Source organism: Megalops cyprinoides, chromosome 10, assembly GCF_013368585.1.
Source record: "Megalops cyprinoides isolate fMegCyp1 chromosome 10, fMegCyp1.pri, whole genome shotgun sequence".
Taxonomy (NCBI): Eukaryota; Metazoa; Chordata; class Actinopteri; order Elopiformes; family Megalopidae; genus Megalops; species Megalops cyprinoides.
In genome coordinates this window covers 11,688,647-11,715,731 of record NC_050592.1, presented here as the reverse complement: position 1 = coordinate 11,715,731, position 27,085 = coordinate 11,688,647, and the positions used below count along the sequence as shown (strand labels likewise).

The 27,085-nt window shown below is 41.8% G+C and overlaps 1 protein-coding gene across 1 annotated transcript; it reads right to left on the bottom strand.

Moving 5' to 3' along the window:
* Positions 1-172: 172 nt before the first annotated feature.
* Positions 173-19,833, bottom strand: plin6 (perilipin 6). Its single transcript, XM_036538679.1, has 7 exons — positions 19,804-19,833; positions 19,257-19,455; positions 18,145-18,227; positions 17,375-17,624; positions 14,900-15,081; positions 4,331-4,609; positions 173-621 (listed from the first exon to the last, which is right to left on the bottom strand). Exons 1-7 carry the CDS (start codon positions 19,831-19,833, stop codon positions 178-180), a joined length of 1,467 nt encoding a protein of 488 aa, XP_036394572.1. The 3' UTR covers positions 173-177.
* Between the last annotated feature and the right edge of the window lie 7,252 nt (positions 19,834-27,085).

Genomic DNA, 27,085 nt, shown 5'->3' with positions numbered 1-27,085 from the left:
ATCCTTCATTCATAGACATGGCAAAGTCAGAAGAGCCCAGCAGTGCTTTCTGGTAAATTCATTTTAGCTAATATGATCCATTAGACATATTTGGGCATCACAGCAATATGATCTATGCTATCTTAAAAAATCCTCTGATTACTCCATAAACACACTCCAGGGCACCTCCTCTGGGGCTTAGTGCTCAGTAGTGTGCACCACAGGTATTCCTGTGTCCTCTTGGTGCGGGGTAGGGCTGAGGTACTCGAAGGCCCGCTGGCCCTGGGAGACAAGCTGCATGATGGGAGCCAGGAGGACCTCGGTGGCAGAGGAGCGGCGGCGCACCGCGGCGGTGACGGGAACAGCGAGGGTGTCGAGCTCCGGCTGCGACGCGGGCTGGCTGTCCAGCTTCAGGCTTCCCCTGCGGCCGTTGACTGGGCTGGGCACGGTGGCAGAGGCGGAGGCGTTGGCGGTGGTCGACCCGCGGCGAGAGCGGACGTACAGGCTCCTACGGCGGCGCGGGCGGCCGTCCGGCGCTTTCAGGAAGAGGCTGTTGCTGGAGCCGCGGCGTGAGGCGCAGCTTTCGGACAGGTCTTCCTGGCTCAGGTAGTCCTCCAACTGCTGCTCTGATGGCTGCTGCAGCTGAGAGAGAGAGGGAGGGAGAAAGATAAAACAAGGGGGAGCAGAGAGATAAAGGATTATTTAGAGGATGAAGACAGAGGGAGGGAGTACATTTGAGGACAGTAGAAAAAAAAGGAATGAGAGTTGATAGATGGAAAAAGAAGCAATGCAGGAGAACTGAAGAAAGAAGTGAAGGTGAAGGTGAGGTTTTGAGACAACACATTTGAAACCAAACAAAGAGGACAGGATGCTGCAGAGCGAAAGGGAGGACAACACAAAGGGACTGTCAGGGGAGAACAGAGACCGAGCAGAGAAAGTTTCACACTGAGAACTTCCTTTGATGAGGAAGCTGCACCTGCAAGCCAACACATACCCATGTACGTTTTTCGGAACAAAGTCAATTTTATAATGTGCTGTACAATTAAAAACAATGGACACAATTAATTAAGAGAATAAACTTACAAAGTGAAAACATCAATTAACAAAAACAGACCGAAAAAAAGAACAAGGACAGAACACTGTGAACTGTGAAACTCTGCATAGTGGAGTCTAGCTTTTCAACAGGTGCAGATAACCATGAAGGTATGTACACACGTATTTCTCACGTAGGGGTACTACATTCAAAGCTAATCATGAGCAAAAGGAAGTTGAAGGAAAGGACTAGATGTTCCCATTAGCTGCCAGCGCAATAGCAAACAGGGATACGGGGGGGGGTTTATTCCATTATGGCACTCATCTGACCGCGTCAACACAGACAGCTATCCTTCAGTACCTCTGCCACCATCAGCCTTCTGGTGCTTCCTGTTGAAATGAGCCCGCAGCATTTCACACAGTCTTTCAGGAGCATCTCCATCTCCTCTGCTTCCAGCAAATGACTAAACCATCTGCTGTAGACCATTCTCTCCAATACACACCGTTTGACAATTTGTCAAACATCAGTCTGTTTTCCCGACAGGCATAGAATGTGTGTGCATATTGTGTGCTTTGATTAATGGTGAGGTATTATTCATGGGACTTAAATAAATGGATTCTTAGAACTGGAAAATCACTTAACAGGATGACTGACTAATGGTGTGGACCACATGAGTGCAGTCCTGGGCTGTAGACACCATTTACATAAAGCTGCTGTTTTATATTAAAAAGTCTAGGTTAATAAAAGACTTTCACAATAACAACATAACAATGAAAAGTGCAATCAGATGGCTACAGCCTACATCCACCAGTAATTACTGTAATTACGAGTTGCTTTGTAGGGTAAGTTAAACCTTCTTCAAGTTCATATCCATTAAGTCTATGAAGTCAAATGATGTGTTTTGAAGGCCTGATGACTCACACGGTCAGCACTTCCATTACTCAGACCTACAAAAGGTTAGTGTTAAAACAAGGACTAAACTCTAAATGTGCACGGATCCTTCTAGAATCCCCAGTAGAGAAACTGGCAAGAAATTCAAGAAACTGGCAAGAGGCACCACTTGAAATAAGTTGGAAATGGCATCCTGTCACCCTGCCTTCCCTAACTGTAGCTCTGTTCTATCTCACTGTAATCTGTGAGGTATCTTCCTGTAATCAGTAATTATGTCATTTGTTAACCATTGTTAATCATACCATCAATCATACCATTGAAAGACCTCTTATCCCTCTGGACTTGAGTATGCTCTTCATAAATTGAGACAAGTAACAGACCACCTGTCTGACAACTGCTGGAGAAAATTAAACCAGCAAACAACAGGAGCATGGGTAATACATTTCTTCCCTCCCTCTCTGCCCCCCCCACCAATCATGCACACATGCACACACATTCACACACACACACACACACACACACATGCATGTACTCATTCATGTTAGAAGTATCAATGACCGGTTTTTCAAATGGGCAGAGGAGATGTTCCAGCTCCAGCTTACGCCGAAACATGCAAAGGTATTATACGGTCACATGCTGTCACGTTAGACCATTGGCTCTTCGCCAAACAGAGCAGCTGAAAAGTTAGCATTTGGCATCCTTAATCGGTGACCTCTTGCAGAGATTCCTATGTCTTCCATGCAAAACAGCTGCTGAAAAAGAACGAGTTGAGTGTACTTTGGAACATGGAATTGTCCTCTCCTCCAGAAGGAATGAGGGGTCATAGGCTGGTTTCGTGCTATTTCTCCCACCCCCTGCAGAGCCATTGCAATAAACCATTAACTCACCGAACACTCCCTTCATCCTGCATCCTGCACAACATGGACTTCTTATGGCCTCACATTTCACTTCCTTATGTGGAAGATACACAGGACATTGGTCCCACCTGAACAATTCATTTCTGTAATTATATTGTTTTGTTGTTGTTGTTTGTTTGTTTTGGTTATTGTAGAAAGTGCTAAAAATGTCTCATTTCAGTTTTGACATGCTTTAATAATTTGCTTACTGCATATTTTGACAAGTAAAATAATTCTGACAGAAACAGAATCTAACTGAAATTATACACCTTTGTAGAAAAAAAATCTGTAAATCATATTTCACTATGATAAATTCCTTTATTGACAAATATAAAAAGATGAATGCTACCTCTATCAAGCGAAAATCATTAATCCATAAACCATGTTAAAGATGCCCACATAAAGAGATGCCGAAAAAAAGCCACAGCATGCCCCCTAGAGAATGAGTTAAAAATATACGCAGGGCAGACATCCATTAACCAGTATAGACTGCTGAGGTCACTGCTGTTAAAATAGGACACGAGACGTGCCGTCTCCCCGAAACAAGGACTTCACGGGTCAGGAAAATCATCTCCTGGACTGCGGTTAAAAGACAGGCATTCCTGGTGTCCCGATGGGTGGCCCAAACTCTTGACTCCCTGCATTCTTCACATATCAGAGCTGTGACGCCATGCCAGTCCAGGGGGCCAAACACAGAGGTGTCTCCGTACCCCTCACATGCACCTTAGACTCTCCACTGGGTCATGTTCACTCAGCACATGCCACCGGGACACGCCGCACACCTGTTCCGCCTCAATTATTTCAGAAGCTGCTAAATTGAATGCACACAAGGAGACAAAATGTTAACATGCTCAGTACACAGGAGAGGGTGTTTGGATGGGCCTTTAGGTCCATAGCAAGGAGCTTTGAATTAATAACTTATTGGACTGGTTATCAGGAAATTTGGCTGTGTCAGTATCAATTCATTTACTCTGTATGTCTATCTGCCTATTTTTCCCAGTCATTCTGGGAACACATAACTCTGTATGATTGGGGACATCTATGAATTTTATGTGTCATAGCATAAGTTAGCTGAGATATTGTTCTTCATCTGGTTCAAGTGAATCAATAAACACATTGAGAAAAACATCACTGATCTCATCTATGACTAATACAGCATGTTTTGCCTCATGAGTGCCTTTTGGCATGTCGTAAGACTTGAGTGTATGCTTTGTGGAGCTGGACAGCACTACTTGGAGCACAATTACTGCTAGCCTATATTTGCATTTTCATCCATTGAGAAGAGAATCAATTAACAAAAACACTTCATGAAACTGATAGCTCCACCTTGTGGATGGGCCTGGAAGCATTTTTTTTTTGGATGGCTGAAAATGAATGCATATGAACCTTGTAAATGGTCCACACTAGACTGTGTGAAATGGTGGCATGGTGTGCAATATTGGTTTCCACAGGAATCAAGCACAGTGGCACGTCAAACATGCACACACGCAAGCACAGTGTCATGCTGTACGTGTACGCTGGTCATCCTCACCATGTTGTAGAGCGGCGTGGTGTTGATCAGCAGCTGGATCAGGATCTTGCTCAGCTCCTGCAGGTCGCTCACCAGCACCACCAGGTTGTCCCGCACCGCAGCCGGCAGAGCCAGAGCCAGACTGACGGGGCGCAGTCCCAAGATCATGCGGGCCACCTCAGAGACCTGACTCACCACCAGCATCCTCAGAGACTCCAGCTGCTCCCCCCGAGACACAAGAAAGGCCAGGAGTCGCTGGGACAGCGTGATGACTGCCTCAGTAACCTGGGTCAGACCCACCTATCAAGGAGAGAGGGAAACGCAGAGACAAGGAGGGATTGTCAGAAAGACAGAAAGAAGGATATTGAACAGTTTCATTTCTACCATAAACCCACATGTCTTTTCTCTGATTTCTGTATTATGGAAAAAACCCCACTACAATCAGAACCTGTCACCAACTCAAAATGCACATGCTCATATTACATTTTGGCTCCCAGAACCAGGATGGATCCCGCTTTTGAAAACTCAACAGCCCTTACATGGAGAGAAGACTAATGTAGCGCTATGCATCAGTATTAAGCCCAACTTATATGTTTGTATATAAATGTATGTTCATGTATCTAATGGCCGTTCTAATGTTGCTTTAGTGGTTGCTTTCATGGGTCTTGGGTAGGCATAATCTGTGCTATGATATTAGGATACGCCATGCTATGAGTTCTCCTTATGATCATTTTAAACACTTTATAAACACTTGTGCCTGTTTGGTTGTACTATAAACTTATCTTTCTTGTTTCCCTGACTGATCTGCTTGCTGTTCTGTACCTGTGCCCTTGTTCTAGCAGAGTTCTAACCTGAATTCCTGACAATTGAATGAATAACTTGATTGAAAAAAAAAAAAAAATTAAAAAACCTGTCAGCTAGGTCATTTGATGTATCTCAGAACTGGTAAGGTTTAAACTGGGCAACTGAGCGTTTTGAAAATCAACTGTCAAAGACTGATTACTCCTCATACCATTGAGCTATGTAGGTAAGTACACAAAGTTACTTTTTGTCTGCCAGATGTATAACTGAAACAAATTTAGCAAGCATTGTCCACAGGCCCTCTGTTCCCTCCCTCTCTCTGATCTGGTCAACATGAAGCTGTAGGGGGCTCTAATCTGGGGCTGCGGCAGCCCAGTATCACAGCCAATCACAAGACTCAGTTCCAGAACTTTTCCGTAGGACACAATGTCTTTGTATTTCTTTAACCAGCAAATTTTTAACAAGCAAGCCACTATTGTAACACGGACTGACAGCCACAATACAACAAGAATTCTTAACCCCATGAGAAAATGTGATTACTTTCCTGGATCCAATTACAGCTCTCAGTTGGCAGAAGCTTGAATATACATGCTGTCTAAGTGCCTTGTGAACTTATTTCTATGTCTTCTTCTCTCTCCCCTTCTCTCTCTATCTCTATCTCTCTCTATCTCTATACAGGCTCTCTTTTCTTTGGGATAATATATTTGAACGCAAGCTTGAATTGTCATTCAAATGCATGCGGCTAGAGGTGTTTGGGCAGCACAGCAGCACAGGAACTGAAAGACCTTAAAGGGAAAAGGAGAAGTGGAAATGGACACAGGTATTTAGTTAACATACATCTAGATGAAGACATATTACAATGACTCCGAACCTCAGACATACCACGGCAGACAGGAGTATACTGTATCTGTATTATTATGTCTGTAACTCGTGTATTTATATGAGTTATGAAAGAGCGATGTATTTTTCCAGTGATGTACCTGTTGTTCATTAAATTAGTTGGTCAATAAATTAGGTAGTAAATACCATTGTTAACTGTGCGATATGCCAAGGGTTCACAACATCAGTATTAACTGTAGGTCTCAACGTTTAATTCCATCTGAGCTGCTAATGGCTAGATTGCTGAATACATCATTTGATTGTTTTAATAAACAAAAAGAAGCTTTCAACATTTCTTGCAGAGCAGGTATTAAAGACTAAAGTACCAATTTTACATTGGATTTATGCATTATGGTTATACATAATATATTGAAATACCTCTGTTCTGTCAGGCTTCATAGTGTTATAGATTGTATATCCATTCAAAAACACACACACAAACACTACAGAACAATTTCCCAATTATCAATTATCTCAGTTTCTCCTTTTCTACAAATAGACTGCAGCTACAAAAACCCATGACCTGAAAGCTGCAAACCCAATGCTTCCATCGCCTACTACAACAGGACCACAACACAGTAACTCTAATGCAAAATACTCAGAACCAAAATAGTCACGTTGGCTTAGCGGTGGACAAAGACCATATTCAGAGTCCAGCACGTGAATCTGAGATGACAGTGCTGAATTTGTGGAGCTGCAGCCAGCAAACACAGGCCCACACACTATCCTGGGCCTTGTCTGGAATTCACCAATGTCCTTTCTCTTGGGTTGTCTTCCTTTGTTTCCTCAAACCCGCTCACCCTCCCAGACCCCTAATTTAAGGGGGAAACTAGGTCAGCCAAACGATGGACATTTGTGTCTTGCCATCTACAACTTGCCAAAACACTACAGGCTCCTGGTGAGAGGGCATTGCCCAGTGAGGGAGGGTGGCCGGGGGACAAAAAAGACACCACAGTGTCAGCATGTGGGCTAGTGGAGCACAGCAGCCAAATCTTGTCAACAAACACCTCGGATGGAATCACGTTTCTGATCATCCCCTCTTCGAGTGTCTCCAGCACTTTTAATGAGCAGCTTTGAAGTGAGGGTCAGCCTCTCAGGAACAGCATTTGTCCCCAGTTACACACTGCTGATTGCTGGGAAACTGGAACTGCAGCCAGGTCCTCCTGTACACATTACTGTCGCATGAGTTGGCACCAGTCCCCTGCACTCCAAAACACACACACACGTGTGCGTGCACACACACACACACACACACACACACACACACACACACACACACACACGCACACACTCATACACACACACACACACACACACACACACGCACATGCTCACACACACACACACACACACACGCATGCACACACACACACACTCATACACACGCACACACACACACACACACACACACACACACACACACCCACAGGACCTGTCTACCTTCCACATAACTACCCACATTCTTTGGGTACCACACTGGCCATTAAGGTGCCGATTTGTACAGACAAGCTGCCCACCTTAATGGAGGAAAGCTGTGACCAATGAGTCATATAAGACTAAGTAACCTGAGCCAGTGAGTTGACTCATATTTTTGCTCCTTTCCTGTGGCTCAGGATTTAATGTCTGAGTTAATGTTGAATTAGCTACATTACATAATCTGGTGATTAAGTTTGAGAGTGGATGTCTTTTCGCTGGGAACACTGTGAAGTAATGTGCCGTCCTCTGGCTCCCCAACCAAGCATCACCTTCCTCTGGCACTGAGCAGTGTTTGATCTCTAATCTGCTCACAGTAAGAGCCTGTTACTGGTCAGAGGAGGCAGTGTGAACCTGGAGGAACTGCCATCAGCAGATGGCCCTTAAGGCAACAGCGCCAACCTTATCTTGCCCAAAATGCAGAGATGGGCATTACATTACATCACATTACATTCATCTAGCAGACTCTCTAGAGTGACTTCCGGCACAAAAGAACAGAAGTGTATCCACTCAAGCTGAATGAGCAATAGTGTCAGACCAGGCTGACAACCCTCCCAGATCACTGAGTGTGAGCATAACACTATTCAAGCACTGCCACGAGTTAACTTGCACAACCTGAGAAGACAAGGGAAGCCAAGTATACTGCCATGCATCAGTCACTAGATCACAGAAACCAAAACGCATCGCAACACTGCATGCCATGCAAATCTCTCTGCCTACATGCAACACTACATAAGTGCTGTTAACTGACTGCGCATGGAACGCACATGCACCACACAACCCACAGACAGCCCAAAGGACATTAGTGGGCCTTCCTCAGGGAGATGAAAGGAGCACTTTATATAAAAGCAACGCACAGCACACTGCAAAAAATCCAAATCTCACCAAGCACGTGTGTCTCTTTTCAAGTTAAAATATCTCTTTACACTTAATATAAGACACAGTCACCAAACAAGCAAAATTTCCTTGAGCTACAAGGACTTGTTTTTAGACGGTGCATCTTGAATATCTTGTTTGGTGAAACTGTCTTGAAAACATCTTACTTTGAGTGGTATATCAAATTAAGCAAGCCTTTTTGACAAGTCAGAAGGTTTTTAAACTGCATGACACAAAAACACTTCCTAATACCAGTTAAAAATGGATCAAAATTAGTTTTTTTCCACCTAATTTTAAGATCCCTTTCAAGAAATCTTAACAAGTGTATTTCCACTAGTTCCATTGGCAGATTTCTTCACTTATTACTAGCAAAAAACACCTTGTATTAATTATTTTATTTCTTATTTTTGAAGGGCTATTTTTTGCAGTGCAACAAACACAAATGTGTAAGAGCCACAGCAGGAGAGGCTCACACTGTAAATACAATCTCAGGTAGCGACTGCTGATTGCTGCTTGATTTATGAATTAACTAGCTCAGTTTTACTTAGCAAGGAAATGTGCATCACGTGTTACTTTCCTTAATTTCCAGACAGAACTCATGTCAGCAGAGATGATCAGCATCACCCTCAAAAGTTTCCAAGTTACAACAGCTTGTGTCAGAGTCAAACAACCGAATCTCTGTTTGTTGTCTAGAAAGAGCAAGTCTGGTCGACCCTTCCTAAACCAGACACACCAAACAGCCTTGCCTAGGATACGTGAGATCCCACAGCACATTTTGCTGATAAGGGGACAAGGGTACAGAGGGCGGGGGAGTACAATTTATGAACAAAAAAACAAACCAGCCACGGGCTTTAGGAATTTGGGTTAAGTGAGTTTGTTTAGCAGCTGCTTTATGTGCATGTTTTTTGATAGCAGCGGGTCATTATGGAGCTTTCAGAGAAGGAAATGTTTCCTTACTACAGTTAATTATCAAAGCATGTGGTGATCCATGCTGGCTCAGATCTGACAGCCAGGGTGAGGGGAGAGAGGACACTAAAAGGGGTCTTTTAGTTTGACATGCATGACTGGAATTTATGGCTGACACTAGCAGGGTTCTAATAAAAGCAAAACAAAGATGACTATTTCGGGCTTGTTTATGGTTTGTATATCAGTCCAAATTCTTAACATATGTTTCTGAGAATAGCAATTATTTCTTTGAAAAAACCAAGAAACACAACAACATCCAGGGAAGCCTGAATATGCTGGTCCTAATACAATCAACTGCAATAATCACAGACAACATACTTGTCATCTCCCAGAATGCTGTGGTCTGACTCATACCTGCTGATTATTCAAGTCCTGCATCCAAAGGTTACACCCATTTCTCACCATCTGTTTTGCCCAGTTTCTGGTCCAGCCTGAACAAATGCAATTCTGCTAAGCAGACCTCTCTGCCAGTGCTTTCCGCCCCTTAAAATCCTGCAGCTCCCCACTTAACACCTTGTCCACTCCTCGTCTGTTCCTGCTAAACCTCTCTCCTCATCAACCTCCACTGTGGACCACAGCCTGCATGTTCAAAACTCTGCCATTCTCTTTATCACTGCCTGCATCCCTCTCTCCACTGTCGGTTGGCCTGTCCTTTCAATCCAGGGCCTCACAGCAAGGGACTTATCATTTTCAGCTTTTTCCCACCTGGAGTGGGATGTACTATGCACTACAGAATAGCCAGAACCACTCACCCTCGCTACGTCAACATCTGAAGATTTACCCCTTTAGAGTGTCCCTTGGACGTGCGGTATGGATCTGTCCCGAGCCTGTGTGCTTGGACTGTGACCCTGAGGCAATGCCAGTGAATCAACTGTGAATTGTAAACTGGGCAGCTTATGGTTTTGATTGTATCGTGTAGCTATGGAATATTACAAGAAGTAGATCATTTGTTTCAGAAATTGCGAATAGTAATTGATGTCACTGTAATTTTACTTTTTGGCGTTTCTGAATTGCATGAATGTACACATTGTATTTTTTACATCGCTGAATAATGGTTTCTGCAGAATAAAGAAATAATGTTGAAAGAATAATTACAGTAGCCACCCCCCACTTTTCCCCCCGTGTCTTTCTTTTTACCATTCATAGCCAGCCTGATCCCATATCTGCAGCCTCGTTTAGGTCCTTGATGAACTGGTGCTTCAGATTCCTCCAAAAGTTATTACATTTTCAGAGGGTATATTTATATTACTTGAGAAGTTGTTGCTTTTTACACTATAATACATGAGCAGCCACTCAGCCCAGCATTTTCATTCCTAATGTAGGCCACACAAAGGCTACAGTGCTCAGCCCTCTGCTTCAATTTCCCTACAATCCTATCTACCTGCCCTGCTCTGCACCCATCCACACATAAAACCAACTTCATTTGAAATAAATACAGGCTGTTACCAGTGATTCATACAGACTGACAGAAAGCTACAAGCTATCACTCATTAATTTTATATGATAACTAATTCATCTTATTAAATACTTATTAAATAACAAGAACAACTGTAAAAAGCAGTTCTCAATGGCCTACTGCACATCAAAACCCAGCAACATGAAACTGAACATATTTATTTTTCTGTGGATATATACATATATACAACATAACATAAATGTTATAAAACAAACTTATACATTTTTCTCCGAGTGTGATTTGTCCCTGGCACAACGCTTCTTCTCTCTCCTTATCTTTGTGTCTGACCGGGCACAGCAAAGCTTCAGGCCTCACGTACACCCACATCCCACAGGACAGAGCTAGACTATCTACTGCCCTATCAGGCCAGACAATCACAAATTTTTCTCCCTCTCAGAGTCAGTCTCTATGCAGATGTTTGGATGAGGATAAACATACCACATGTTCTTTGGCTTGGCTAAATGTTTAGTAGGAAAAAATAAACTGAAAACTGTTTTAGGCCTGAAGCCAAGCTCTATATATATGTATATGTATATGCGTGTGTGTGTGTGTGTCTGTCTGTCGGTCTGTCTGTCTGTACATATGCGTGTGGGGACCCTCAGAAAGACGCAACCCTCACCATCTACTAATTCCTGGAAATGGAAAAATGTGAAAGTTATGTAAAAAAGAAATTAATCGGCACATTTACTTAATAAAGTTGGACCAGGGAGTGTTGACTGATAGGGTATAAGAGGGTCAAGAGGGTATAAGTGTGAAAGTGTGAGAGAGAGAGAGAGAGAGAGAGAGACTGTGCACATAAATGAATCTTGCATAAATATTTTGCATAAATGGTGTAAGGCATACGTGCCACCTGTGTGTCTTTTCCCTCTCCAAAACAGAGGAGTACCACATGCTTAAGTTACCCTCCATCTTTTTGCTAACCAGAACCCCAGGGAGTCAGGTCTGGAACACATAATTACTGGAGCTGTGTTCTCAGACGACAAGGTCCTGCGCCCACTCATGTAGGCAGGAAATGGAGGGAGCGCCAGGGGCCATCTGACTGCCCAAGCCATGGTGCACGGCACGTAGCACGGTTATTTTTACTCAAAATCAAATCAGCTTTAAAGAGGCAGGGGATGTTTTGATGTTCCTCAAGGCTTCTTCAAAGGAACTGTCCAATGCGTAGAGTGGCACTCAGAAAGACTGCCTAGCGTTTTATCTGGTCAGCTCATACTGCGTATTTGGTCCTCTTCAATCTTGTCTTCACTGTTAGAGTTTAAAATGTGTGGACTGTATGGGAAACATACACTATATGGCCGAAAGTATGTGGACACCTGACCATCACACCTCTATGAGCTTATTGGTCATCCCATTCCAAAGCCATGGGTATTAATATGGAGTTGTGCCCTCCCTTTGCAGCTATAACAGCCTCTACTCTCTTTCCACAAGATTTTAGAGTGTGTCTGTGGGAATTTGTGCCCATTCAGCCAAAAGAGCATTTGTGAAGTCAGGCACTGATGTAGGATGAGAAGGCCTGGCTCGCAATCAGCATTCTAATTCATCCCAAAGGTGTCCAATGGGGTTGAGGTCAGGGCTCTGTGCAGGCCATTGGAGTTCCTCCATACCAAACTTGTCAAACCTTGTCTTTATGGATGTTGCTTTGTGCACAGAGGCACAGTCATGCTAGAACAGGAAAGGGCCTTCCTCAAACTGTTGCCACAAAGTTAGAAGCATACAATTGTCTAAAATGTCTTTGTATGCTGTAGCATTAATGTTACCCTTCACTGGAACTAAGGGGCCTAGCCCAAACCCTGAAAAACAGCCCAGACCATTATCCCTCCTCCACCAAACTGTACAGTAGGCACTGTGCATTCCAGTAGGTAGCGCTCTCCCGGCATCCGCCAAACCCAGATAGTGAAGCGCGATTCATTGTCCCAGAGAATGCGTTTCCACTGTCCCAGAGTCCAGTGGCAGCGTGCTTTGCACCACTCCAGCCTTCGCTTGGCATTGCACATAGTGATCTTGGGCTTATGTGCAGCTGCTCGACCATGGAAAGCAATTTCATGAAGCTCCCGACACACAGTTCTTGTGCTGATGTTGCAGCCAGAGACAGTCTGGAACTCTGTAGTGAGTGATTCAACAGAGGATAGGCGGTTTCTATGTGCTACGTGCTTTGGCACTCGGCAGCCTCGCTCTGTAAGTTTGCGTAGTCTACTGCTCCAAGGTGGCTGAGCTGTTGTTGCTCCTAGACAACTACAGTTGACCGGGGCAGATCTAGCAGGGCAGAAATTTCGTGAACTGACTTGTGGCAAAGATGGCATCCTATGAAAGTGCCACGTTTAAAGTCACTGAGCTCTCCAGTACGACCCATTCTACTTCCAAGGTTTGTCTATGGAGATTGCATGGCTATGTGCTTGAATTTATGCACTTGTTAACAATCGGCGTGGCTGAAACACCTGAATTCAATAATTAGGAGGAGTGTCCACATACTTTTGGCCAAACAGTGTACCATGGCTGGTTAAAAAGGAAGATTGGCTGCTCTCTGAAAAAACAACACACAAATTAAGGACATCTGTGAAACAGAACCTTCACTGGTCCCCTAGAAACTAAATGCTTGCTAATTGTTAGTTTGTGTCAATCATTAAATGTTAAACGTTCAAGGGCCCTTTGTCTTCAATCCAATTCAAACCTACCAATAGGAGATCACTTTATCAAGTGCATCCAAATCTGTTAATTGCAACTATTTGTCATTGTAATTATCTGTGTGCATGTGAAGCCAGCCATTGGTTAATGGACCATGTCGGCCTAACCAGAGGCACATTAAATTCAGGTGTGTAGGTGCTCCTTGGAAACTCTTGTAGGCAGCTCATGGTTAAGGCTGAATTTCTTTGCTTTGAATTTTAAAATAAATAATTTGGCCTTTTTGCAAGTTTGTTCCTTATTGTGTGAGAAGTGCTGGCCAGCATCACAAAATCCAATAGGAAAAAATTTATCCAAATATGTAACTTCTCAATTTGTGCTTAAATGAGGCTTCATAATCCTTAAATGAATCTTCATATTCATTTTCAAATTAGAGTGTGGTCAGTCATCCATGGTAGCACCATGGAATCAGTTCTGTAAATTTCAGTACTGTGACCCTTCCTACAGAAAGTCAGAAGGCCATCTCAGACTCAGGACACTGACCTTCTCGCGTAGCTTTGTGTGAGCGTGTGCTGTCATTGACATTTTGAGCCTGTCTCCCTGCTGGAGAGGAGTCATTAACTACATCGTGTAAAACTCCTTGAATCGCAGGGACATGTTCAATCCTTTAACCCATTCTGTCAACTGAAATGTGCGCGTGGGAGCAGCACGTCGACACGATCATTCAATGGTGTATGGCACCTGTGGTCCAAATAAAACAAGCCTTACACCATCAAATGACAAACAACAACAACTGGCATTCCACCAAGTCTCTGAGGCCTGGCGCTAGGCAGTAATCCCAAATAATACTGCATAATGGCTTCAATTAATCAGCTTATGCCTGAGGTCGGCCAGATCCTCAGATGCTGCAAAAACAGTATCTAAGTGATCAGAGCCCAGGTCTAGCCTAGATCAAGCCCAGATCAGGCACTGAGGAGAGTGAATGCACAAAAAGTACAAGAACTGCATCTGATACAATGCCAGTCAAAGGTTTGGACACACCTACTCATAGAAAGGTTTTTCTTTATTTTTACTTTTCTACTTTTTAGAATAATAGTAAAAACATCAAAAGTATGACATGAGACAAATGGAATTATGCAGTGACCAAGAAAATGTTAAACAAATCAAAATCATCATCTTATTCTATATTTTAGATTCTTCATATTTTTTATTTATTTTTTTAAAAACTCTTTAAAAATAAGGAAAGAAATTCATACACAGACATCAACTTCCTTATTTATATTTGTCTAAGAAACAAATTTCAAGTATTTAAGCACAAGTCTTTAGATCAAAACGTCTTTGAATGCACGTTTCCCATTATCTTAACCAGGTGTGTCCAAACTTTTGACTGGTACTGTATGTCAGTCAGGAACTTCAATTGCAGGAAATCAGTGAGTGGGTGCGAGGGAATGAGGGCAGTGAGGTACTGTCTGGTTTAAGGGCTGTTTGGAGGGGGTGGGAGTGGGGGGGGTGTTTCTCACCAGGTCGGCCAGTGTCCCCAGCGTGATGACAGCATGCTGCAGGCTGCCCCTCAGCAGCAGGGCCTGGTGGTACAGGTACAGGCTTACGCACAGCATCAGGCTCCGCACGCGGGTCCACGTCCCTGGCTCATCTCCCTCCTCCTCGTCCTCGTAGCTCTGCACCTTCTGGTCCAGCTGCCGCTCTGCAGGCACAAAGAGACAGTCAGCCGCACGGAGACAAAACACATGCCGAGAAGTCGCACTGTTATGGTTACTCATTCGTTTGGCAGAGGCTGTAATTCTGATTGGCTTACAAAGCCATCACAGCTAGGTACATCCTGTGCACAGCACAGGAGAAACAAGAACAGCAGGAATGCCAAGCAACCAGTGATTGGTCGTCAAAGTGAAAAACAGTGCCACAATGTAAGAATACAACAGCCTCTTTTGAGGTCTAATGACTAATAAATGTCCTTGAATGCAACATTCCTACATCATACAAACTTACACATGCTTATAGGAGCTATACAGTTAATATTACCGTTTAACAGTTCTCATATGGTGCCAAAAATACATCCATTAGAGGAGGATTTCCTTGCATTATAGTGCATTATAACTGTAAGAACAATATTTTTGTTTATGCCAGATTTCACGCAGTGAATGCAGTGGCAGTATACAGTACATGTACAAGCTCTGGGACCCAAGGTGAAGTCTGAGCAGGTGTATTTTAAGGCAGAGAAAACATAAAATTATGGATAATTATCTATATCTTTTTGTGATTGACAACAAAATATACATTTCATCTCTTAAATTTGCATAAAAAGGTTCCGTTTTGGTCATTACAATGTGCACAATTGAATCACATTGCTTAATACTATCACTATAAAACACTGTAACTATAAAACACAATACGCCAAGAATACAGACAAAAATGCACTAAATGCCAAAAGACTTCCATTAATCATTTGTGGATCGAATAAATGGAATGACAGACAGTGAGTGGTAATATTCAAATCAGTGAAACTCTTCCTTCTAAGCTCCTCTATCTGTCTTGGTGATGGGGAGCAAAATAGCTCTCATTTTCCTACAATGACATGATCACAGTTTGTGCGTCCCTCTTGGCAAGGACTTGATAAAGATAATGAAAATCCCAAGACATCTCAAATAACTGAATAAAAGACTGAATCAAGGGTATTTTGTTTTCAACCCCTGAACTTGTCAGATTCTAACAAAACTAAAGGCCGTCTCTTTTCATCATTTCAGATTGTCCAGTTGACACTGCGATGTTGGCAAAACAGATAAAACAGTGACTAAGTGAACGGTTTGAGTGAGTAGATGGTGTGAGTGAGTGGGTAATTAGCTTCTGCATCACAGAATCACAGGAAACAGAAGGTGGGGAGGGGGTGATTAAATTGCCGTACCTTCGTGCACACACACACACACACACACAGGGTAGTCATTATGTATCACTTCATCTAAGACCCTTCATCTGTCACTATTACTTGGATCATCACCAGTGACATACAGTACACCCCTTTTCCCATCTGAAAAGCTCACGTTTCTTTACATCAGCACTCTATGTCTGTCCTTACAGTCATATATACTCCATATACTGCCATCTCTAAACAAAAATGTAGAAAATCCTGAGGGTGGATACACAGGCATAGCCAGAACAAAGGCCAAGGAGAGTTAATTAGATTAATTGAATTTGTGTACTGTAACGCCATTTCCAAATCTTTAAGAATTTTGTTAATCAAAACAGAAACTACACTTTTGGCCCAATTATCAGAAAATTGAACTCCTGAAGTAGGCTATATATTGTGATGCACGCTATAGCTGGTGTTTGCATCCTTTCATTTTCATTTTATGGTTCAGCAGCTTCCAGGGAATACAAATTTCTTGGTTTAATGTATACATAGAACAGCGATCAATAAACATGCTGAAATTGAGACGTTTCTTTTTGATTTGGAATCAAATGCAATCAAGGCAATTGCCTTGGTCATAATTCATTCTGGAGGCATATTGAACTCTTTGCTGCTATGAATCAATGGCTGAATACTTTTGTGACCTACATATCTGGTAAGACAGAGCTACATTGCCCTCTTGTGCCCGTATAAGTGTAAAATAGGATCTATTCTTCTGTGTTGCTAAGTGAAAGGGTTCGGTACTCTGAACACTTTCATCTTTGTCTTATCCAGAATAATTACTTACAATAAAGATATTTACAAATAAGATATTTTTGCTCTATTTCTAGAGTGCAACATGTTTACTGCTCTTAGATACTCTGTCAACTTCAGGAACACTGGAGCACAAATACGACAACAAAGATCCTTTGGGACACCTCAAAATTACACAGCTTTAATTGATGTTAATTGATGAAATTCATCAATTAATATAACTGATGAAAGACTGATCAAAAGACATTTCCCTGACAACCTCCAGGGCACTACAAGGTGTGGTCATTCTCTCTGTCTTTCTGTCCGTTTCTCTGTCACTCACGCAGTTCAGCAGGTAGAGGCAGGTAGTACTGGGCGGCCTCCTCGGAACGCGTCAGCAGATTGTCAAACCCCAAGGCCAGGGCAGCCCCCACAGAGGAGTCCCTCAGAGCCCCCAGCGGGACGCCAAACGCCGCCTGGGTCCCATCCACCAGTCTCTCTGTTCTCTCCAAAATCCTGTCCAGTTCCTCATTCACTCGCACCTGCAGGTCGTCCAGGGTCAGGAAAAAGGCGTCCTTTAAGTGACCCATTACCTAAGAGAGGACGGCAGGGGAGGGGAGTGACAAATTCAAAGGGGGTGAAAAAAAATACTTACTGCGTTTTGGGTGTGTGACTAAAAAGCACATCGGTACAGACAGTCAGATGTTATCGCGTAACTAGAACAGCTGTTCATGCCCATATTAAAGACCATAAGCACTTCCTGCTCAGACTGTTATGTGTTCTGTGCCATCCGAGGGCACAAGGTGCTGTAAACAGCCTAGGTGAAAGCCAGGTTTCATTGATGATGAAGTGGTCTGGGACACAGGGGACGGAGTGAGTAAGAGGAAGGAGAGGAGGTAGCCCACAGCTGAGTAGGAGTAAGATGAGTGTCTTAGGAAGGGGGGGTGGGGAGGGGGAAGAGTAACATTCATGTAGACACGGCACTTGTTGTTCTGTCTGGGTTGTGTGGAACAATATGGCTGGAGGTTGTGCACAGGCATATAATGAGTCATAGTTATGGAGAGGCTAGGCAACGCCGCACTGCAAGCTGTTATACACGCCCAGTACACCCACCTCCTCTACAGACTGGTGCAGGATGGGAAGGTTTTTCTCCAGCTGGTCCAGGCCCATGCACGCATAGCTGTTGGCTAGTCTGACTGTGGGAGGATCACGCAGAATGACAAAAACAGCCTTAATGAACAGCAGAGACAGGCAATTATGTTCTCAGGGCACCACAGTGCTGAAGATATCTTTGGCTTTCTAGCATTGACTAACAAACCATATGGAATGCATGATATATTAAGGGAACTGTATAATTCACATTATATTTTTTATATTTTTTGTGATCTCAGTGACCACCAAGCATGTAATGCAGTTCATGAAAACAGTTGCACAGGTTAAAAACAAAAGACAAAGGGCAAAGAGGAGGAGTGACCGGCTGCTCTTGCCTGGTCAGTTGGTCCATTGAAAGAGTGATTTCATACAATCAAATTTTCTTTTAGCAAATATCCTCCTACTCTAAAATGAATCAGTGACCAAGTCATCAGCTGCCGGAAGTCAGTTACATTACACAATCACAGCCATTCATTAATAATCTTGTAGTCTGATGTGACAGCATCTAGCAAACATGTATACGGAGGCTTTCTTCACTGGCTCATTACATTAAATTACATTATATTCCTTATAACTCTTATCCAGGGCAACTTCCAGCACTAAAGAACAGAAGTTTATCCATTCAACTTGAATGAGCAACAGTGTTAGACGAGGCTAACAACACTCCCAGACCAGTGAGTGTGAGCATGACACTATTCAAGCCCTACCGCAAGTTAACTCATGTAAACTGACTACACAGGGGAAGCCAAGTATACTACCATACATCACAGTCACTAGATCACAGAATCAAAAACACATTGCGATACTGCACATAAAACAAACAGCAAGTAATACAAGCAGCAGGTGTTAGGGGATGAGGATTTAGGTGGAACCGAGATGCAGTCTGAAGAGGTGCGTCTTCAGATTGCATCAGAAGATGGCCAGTGATTCCACTGTCCTGAGCTCATTCCACCACTGAGGGACCAGTACAGACAGGGATCGTGGGCTAGGACAGTCAGTTTCTCCATGATTGCAGAGCTCAAGGGCAAGGTAGGTAAGTTCAGGAGCGGTTCAGGAGAACGAGGCAGACTCACTCTGGGGCTCCAGGCTCTGCAGGAGGGGCTCCGCGCGACGGGCAGTGGCCTGGGACACGTTGCGGAGACCTATCTCCGCCACACCTCCCACCAGGCCTACCAGCGCGTAGCGCCCCTTTACATCAGCGTACACCGAGGTCACTCTCTGCAGCACTGAGCTGAGCAGAGGCAGGCGAGCCGCACGGCTCACCACGTTCCCCTGAACCAGAGAGAGAAGGGGCACAGGTTAGAGATGGAGGGAAAGGGTAAATCTGTCAACCTACATCCATCGCTTAAGGCAGAGTAGGTTCAGTTCAAGAAACGTGAGACAGTAAGCTCTGTTGGGACAAGTGGAGACATGTGAGCCTCATGACAATACCTGAGAACCATTTCATTGCATAACATTACATTACATTACATTCATTTAGCAGACGCTCTTATCCAGAGCGACTTCCAGCACAAAAGAACAGAAGCGTATCCATTCAAGCTGAAATGAAGATATTCATTTCGGGTCCTAATGCTGTATTACTACTACTACTACTATGACTGCAGCAGCGGGACGCCTCACCTCGCTGTTCTGAGTCGATGACTGCGACATCTTACTGTCACCAGTTCTCTGAAAGAGAGAGAGAGGAAAGGGGCTTTACACTATAAGTAGTACTGTACTGTATGAGTATTTGAAAAACACAACATTACCAAATAGTGTCAAAAAACCTTTCCGTTTTTTACATAACTAGAGTGCATCACCCTGTCTGCTGCTCTTGCCTCTCCCTCCCACGGGGCAGTCAGCTGCCTGGGCACCACAATGCCCCTGCCTGTTTACCCCATCACAGCATGGAAATTTGGTTTTCTCCAAAAAGCACGCCATCTGCTCAACAACGCAACCTTCAGCTGAAGCTGAACTGATGTTGCTGGCTGCCAAGTCACAAAGAGGCTCATGACTAGGGGATAAACTTCTGGAACAAATACATACTTACAGAATAAGGGGTAGTCGAGTTATCTAAGAAACTACTTACTAACATATACGAGAAATATGATGAAATTGACCCCAACACCTTTTTGTCTTTCTTGTTCTCATCTATGTATATATACTTTTTTAAATGTATATATGCATACATATACCAAAAGCCTCTTGGAAACATCTTTTTTTTGTTATTATTATCAGCTCTTCTTTTTAATTTTAGAAGTAATAATTGTAGTAGTAGTACTATTGCTAATGTTATTGATACTAATATTATTGCCTTCCTTTTATCTATGTATTGTCTCCCCTCTGGTACTATGATAATATGGAATGAAAATAATAATAAAACTAAAAAATGAGCCACTATGCCCAGCACAAATGAGTGTGTTTTTCATCACTATAAAAAAATCTATCATCATGACACCTACAGAATACATTACAAACCAAATGTTGTTTTCAATGCAGTAACCTTTTACCTTAATGCCAATGGTACAGATGATGCCCTCTTAAACATAATAGAGCAAATAAAAGATAACATGATCAGTCATGAGTATCATTTCAAATAAGTAAAAAATATTGGATTCAAACTGTGTTCGTAGAAACCAAACTGATAAATGAAATAACATCCATCAAAACAAATGAAGCATTCATCCAGGACATGCTTCTGAAAACTGAGGGCAGACCACAGCAAAATAAATCAGGGTTTTCTTAAAAAGATTACCCTTCACAGAAATGGCTGTAGCAGAAAACAGCAAAGAAAGGAGGGGAAGATTGACTTTGCTTTTTGCTCATGAATCTCTTTCAATAACATCTCCCCTTTTTTAGCTGAAGACTGAACTCTCCCCCTTGAAGGTATACTGGCCTACATTTACTGTTTACAGTGTATTATGTAATGTTTCACATTTAAGTTACATTTACATTTACTTATTCATTTCTGGCTAAAAAGCTGTCAGATTAGTAGTGGTGTTCTTTGTAGTGCTGTATATGGTCAAGTCCAAGTCCAAGTCTGCTTATCTTCTCAAATTAGACCATAGAACAATCTCCGCAACATTTTGAACCTAATTATTTAGAATACTGCCTAATATCCAGACTAACTGAAGCTTATCTTTGAGGAGAGAAGAAATCCCTTGGGTGCAAAAAATATGATCCATATTACAAAAATATAACATTTACAGCAACTGTACCATAAAGCATGTTCATTTAAAAAAATGACTTAATACAGTAAAGCATAAATAAACCAGCATATGTTCAAACATATATTGTATTCATTGACATTATTATATTGTAATAATGTAACATATGAACATTTATAGACAATGAAATTGATTGATAATACATTACTGTAAATCATAAAACCCCTAACGGTACGTAACCTCCACTTTTGATTGTTAGGTGGGCCTTAGGTATCCCTGATGAAGGTTCTTAATGTGAATTGCTTCAGTAATTATTAAAATGATTCAGTAATAATAATCTCATGTAACAATATTTTTGTTGCTTCTGTAGTATGCATTTAATGTAACCCAATGGTGTTGGAGATCACTCTATATAACAGCATCTACCCAATAAATAAAGTATCCAGATGACAATACGTAATGACAATACGTAAAATATGTGAGCTCTTTAAATCACCCAAGATGAAGATATATGATATGCACACACAAGTGTTAATAACAATTAATAATAAAGAACAACAGCAACAATAAATGTCATTTCTCCATTCTTATGACCTCACCAGATTTCACATGTATACAATATTTGCCATTAAATCAGTCTGCCACCACAATTTTACTGAATGTATAGATTAAAATATGGATTTTCTCACTTGCCCTTACTATATTGATGGTAGTAATATTTCTTTATAATACGTCGGTGCTAAGTCTTTTGTAACACATTTACCAATCCCCAGACATGGTACATAATCCAGTCATGACACTCAGCTATAGGGTAATATATCCCAATAAAGGACACCTTTACCTGCAACAGGTAAAATGATCTTACCTGTTAAGTGACAAGATGGTTGACGCTGTTCGCAGCTGATGCTGAGAAGAATGTTCTAGCAATTTTATGTGGCTGAGAACTTAATATGAGAATTTGTATTTGAATTCCCCCACTAATCTGACCAGTCAATTCTCAGCCCTTCAGAGAGACGCCACATCTGCGACACACCATCCTTGCGCGGGATAACAGGGGTTTTTAATTTGCATGGTAGGCGCACATGTGACGCTAAAACAGATAGTCTAAAAATTGATGCGTGGGACGTATCGAATTGCCATTGACAAAGATCTATTCAGTTAGCCTCACTGTGCAATCCTACCAGGCCTATTTCACGGTAGGAAAATGGTTTTGCTTCAGCAAAAACCATCAATCATACCTGTTAATAAAATATGTATATTAAAGAGCAGTCACACATATTACTGTAGAGTTACTGTAGTACCTTACTCACCTTACACCTCACATTTGTCTGATGTATTTCATTCAACATTAAGAGAGAGTTACTTTGTGTAAAGCATGGCATTACAGGATGAATAGAATAATGTTATCCTAATAATTTTGTTTAACAGTTTTAACAAATTACAATATTCACTATTGTGGGAATGTACCTTTGAATAGTGAAACAAATTTACAAAAAAGAGGAGATCAGGGTTTTCAAAAAAGTACCCAAACACTTGTCATGTAACCCCCCTCGCAGGTGTGGTATTCACACACTGTGGCAGTGTCCAATATAATCATATTTTCTTCCATAATTATCTGATAAGATGTCTTTGATTCATTCATTTTCTTTACCAGGAGGAGAATAGGATTGTATACAAATGTGGGAAATAAACTGCATCAGCATAGAGAATACATGTTACAAATAAAACACAAATGGCTTTGGGCAGTAGCCATTGTTTCTGGTGGTTTCTTCATCCAGTAACTTCAATTAGCTTCATCTCAGAGGTTCTTGACTGGTGAACAATGGTGGCAGTGGTGTTGCTGGTGGGGGTGGGGGGATAATATGTTCCACAGAACCATAGTAATTCTGACTTTATATTAAGACAGGAAGTCCAGTCCAGACAGCACACAAGTGTGGTGCTGAGCAGTAGGAAATCGGCCTAAGCATTGTGCTGTAGGGTCAGGGAACAGGCACCAATATCACACTACTAATCTTTGTACGTACTGCGGGTGTGAGGAAATGGAAGACCAGGTGAAACTGACAACGTACAGAGCTGCTTGCAGTTAACCACAAAATGATGGACATAGTGACGGAAGGGACAACTCAGACACGCTGCATTCAATGCTCACTTTGTGCTGTGAAGAATAGGCAATTTTCTGGGATGAATTTTTACTCTCTAGGCTAAAATTTCATGCCGCTGGATGTAAGTGACAGGCCCAGGGTGGGACCAGACATGCTATCCAGACCTTTTTGATAGAATGTGATTTCCTGAGCACAGCCCTGAAGTTAGAGCAATGGGAACATTTTTATTGTATCTTAACACATTAAAGAACTCGACCAAAATTTTAAATTTGATATGTTTTCCCCTTACATCTAAAACAGTTGGCATTGTTTTTTCTCTTATTTTACATGTAAAACTGGGCAATCCAGAATTTGAGCAGCTCCTTCAATTGACTATATCATTTATAGATATCTTGGCCTCATAAAAGCTTTGATTGGTCACCTCTGGTTGAGGACTATAGCCTGTGGAAATAAAGGTCCCTAGGCAAAACTCCTTACATAAAATAGATGGATATATGTCATGCTTTGCGAAATTTTGAGAATAAAAATGTGCATGGAATCATCTGATGGCATCAACCAGTATTTCAGCCAAACTTTGCTCACCTTCAACTGAGAATCCTATTTGATAAGGGCCTGCAGCTACATTCACGACCACAAGGTGTGAAAGTACACATTGAGAGGTAAGAGAGAGGCATTCTGTTTCCTGAACTAGATGTGACTGTTCCAGTTCTGGGCTCCAGTAGAGCTTTTCTTTAAAGATGCAGCCCCTTGAGGCTTTTGCAGAGCTTAAAATCTGAAGCTGGCGAGTAATACTTCATGCTGACCGTTTGGCCTCTGCCACTGAAGTACTGCAGAGTGTTGGATTGCATTGTTGTTTTGTATAACTAAGTGTGAAAATGGTCTTCTGTTTTATAATTCACAATCATCCAGTGCATCTAAACGTTCCAAATAGGCTTGTTAGAAGCATAGAGAGGTGTTAAAGATGTGTGTTCCCACTTAATTTGTAAAAACAACAAACTGAAAATCCAATTTACTTGCTTTGCACATCACAATGCATAATGGAAGATCAACAAAGACAGCATTAGATTGAAAAAAATTACTCTTTGATTTCCAACCCTGTCCTAGGAGTGATTCTAGAAGTGCCTAAATTAATATAATGGACCCTCTCAACACATTGACCAGCCAAATAAATACTTCAGTACTTTGTATTTTTATGTATTTTTGCATTTTAGGATGCTGATATAAATACTTTGTAGTGCTTATCGTGTGTCTCTGTGTGCGTGCACATCAAAACCTTTTATTTAATTCAGCCATTACCAAAACATAACTCATCCTTAAGAGCCAAATCAAGGAGGAAGCCAAAGTTAACTTCTCCTGAGAATGAAGACATTGCGTGTGAAAAGCAGCATTGAATAGCAGAGTACCTATGGATCTGAGTACATATCACTATGAAATTAAAAACCCCAGTGGGGAAAACAGCTGTACTCCAAGAGGGCCAGTTTTAGATCATATTAAACTGCTAAAAAATGCTTGACCCTAGGAGACCCAACAGTAAAAGTGTGTAACTCTTTAAAAAATATTTACTAGAGATACAACTTGCTGCAGTTCATTTGGAAGCTGCCCTCAAAGGGGGAGTGTTTTATTTGCATATTTACAGTGCTGGGCCTCACTGAAAAGATGCCTTTCACACATAATTATTCATTTGTATACAACCTATCTTATACCATTATCATATCTGCCATAATTTTTGTCTTTTTATGGTTGTCATAATCATACAAAAATAATTTCAATAAGTCCCATGGGGTTAATGGCAATGCTGGTCATTTTCATGCACTCCTGTTTTTTATTTTATTCTTTCCAAACCGTAACCTTAGAGTTTAATGAGAACACATATTAAGTTCAATCCCACGTTGTAAAACAATCCATTCTTTTAAGAAGGGAAAACAGCGTAACATCATATGTCCACACTGCTGATGTCAGGAACAGCTACTCATCTCTCACAACCATTCAGACACAGCCGGAGGGCCAAGTCAAGGCTGATGCAAATGGTTTATACAAAAAAAAATAAATAAATAATGGTGCATTTTAATTGGAATTGCACTAGGTTATTACAGTATACCACCTTGTGAAAAGACTTGGTTTGCTGTGTCTGTGTGGCTGCTAAGGTGTAATGTGACAGAGTTTTAGATATTATTTTAGATATTTTATTATTGATATTTTATCACATAATACATCATCAATCAGTTCCTGCATTATACAAAACACTATTTTCTCCGAATCTCGATGTGGTTTACTGAACATGAGCAAGCATTTGTCTCTAGATGAAGCAGCACAGTGATAAGGAGCAGGGATTGTAACTGAAAGGTTGTTCGAGTCCCTGCCAGAGCACTGCTGTTGTAGTGCCCTGGCACTACCAGGGCACTACAACAGCAACAATTGCCTCAGTAAATATCCAGCTGTATAAATGGGTAACATGTAAAAACTGTAACCTATGTAAGCCACTCTGGATAAGAGTGTCTGCAAAATGACAATAATGTAATATGAATTGTTCCTGTTTGTTGTCATGGGTTTGACAAGCAGGTACAGTATTATGCGCTAACCTCCTACAAAGGAACCTTAGCCTTCCAGGACAGAACACTTTTTACTGTCTTAACCTAATGAACCATATTTCAGTTGATAAAACAAACCTCACTCTTAAGACCCATGGATTAATCTGGAATGAGATCGTTGAGAAGCTTAGACTTACCCAAGAACTAAGTCCCATACACAAATATCCCACAATAACTCTCACAAGCTCTTCCTACCTCCAACCTCTTCATAATAATGAGCATGCTGCCCTCTTTGACAAGCCAACTGGGTCACAAACCAGAGAGGGTTATGATACCATATCTCACACCAGCCCTGCTAATTCACTTCCACGTTCGGACAATAACCCCCTATTTGACTTTTCATGCCTGTTATAACATGACGTTTTTTTGGGGGGTCAGAAGTACAGAAAATTTGTTCAGTCACTTCATCACTTCTGTGTTTTTATGAATGATCTGTTTGATTGCTTTTTTTTCTTGTTGGGGATTTCAGCATCAGGGAGAGGCCACAGCTCATACTGAGAATCATACACCAAGCAAAATCAATGCTCCCTGTTGGCTAATGTCAGGCATTATGTCTGTACCATGAATCCTGTCTTTATATTCTAAGATGATACATTGACTATCAGCTACATTAGCAATACAGATGTGCACAAAGTATCCCACCCAAGCATCCAAATTAAATATTTGTCAAGTCTAAATAACCCTGAACAGAAATTATGATAAACAGTCAACATTCCATCATGAAATGCTCTTTTTAGACTGCCACCGAAAGGGACATCACCAAAATTATGACAATGTGTCTAAATTGAATTTTATGGTGTCACATTGATGAAAAATACTTCATGTTAAATTTCTGACTGATTTTCTCCATATAGATGTTGATGAGGAAGCATGCTTGGGGTGTGCTATGGACAGACTGGCAATCACATTCTTCCAAACATGACAAGACAGCACTGGATCATTTGCAAAATAACCCTTTTATTTTAACAACAAAAGAAAAAAAATAAATTAGGGAAAATACAACAACCGAAAGCAGAAAGATCAGAAAATGACAACAACAAAACAATACCACAAACTGACGAAATGT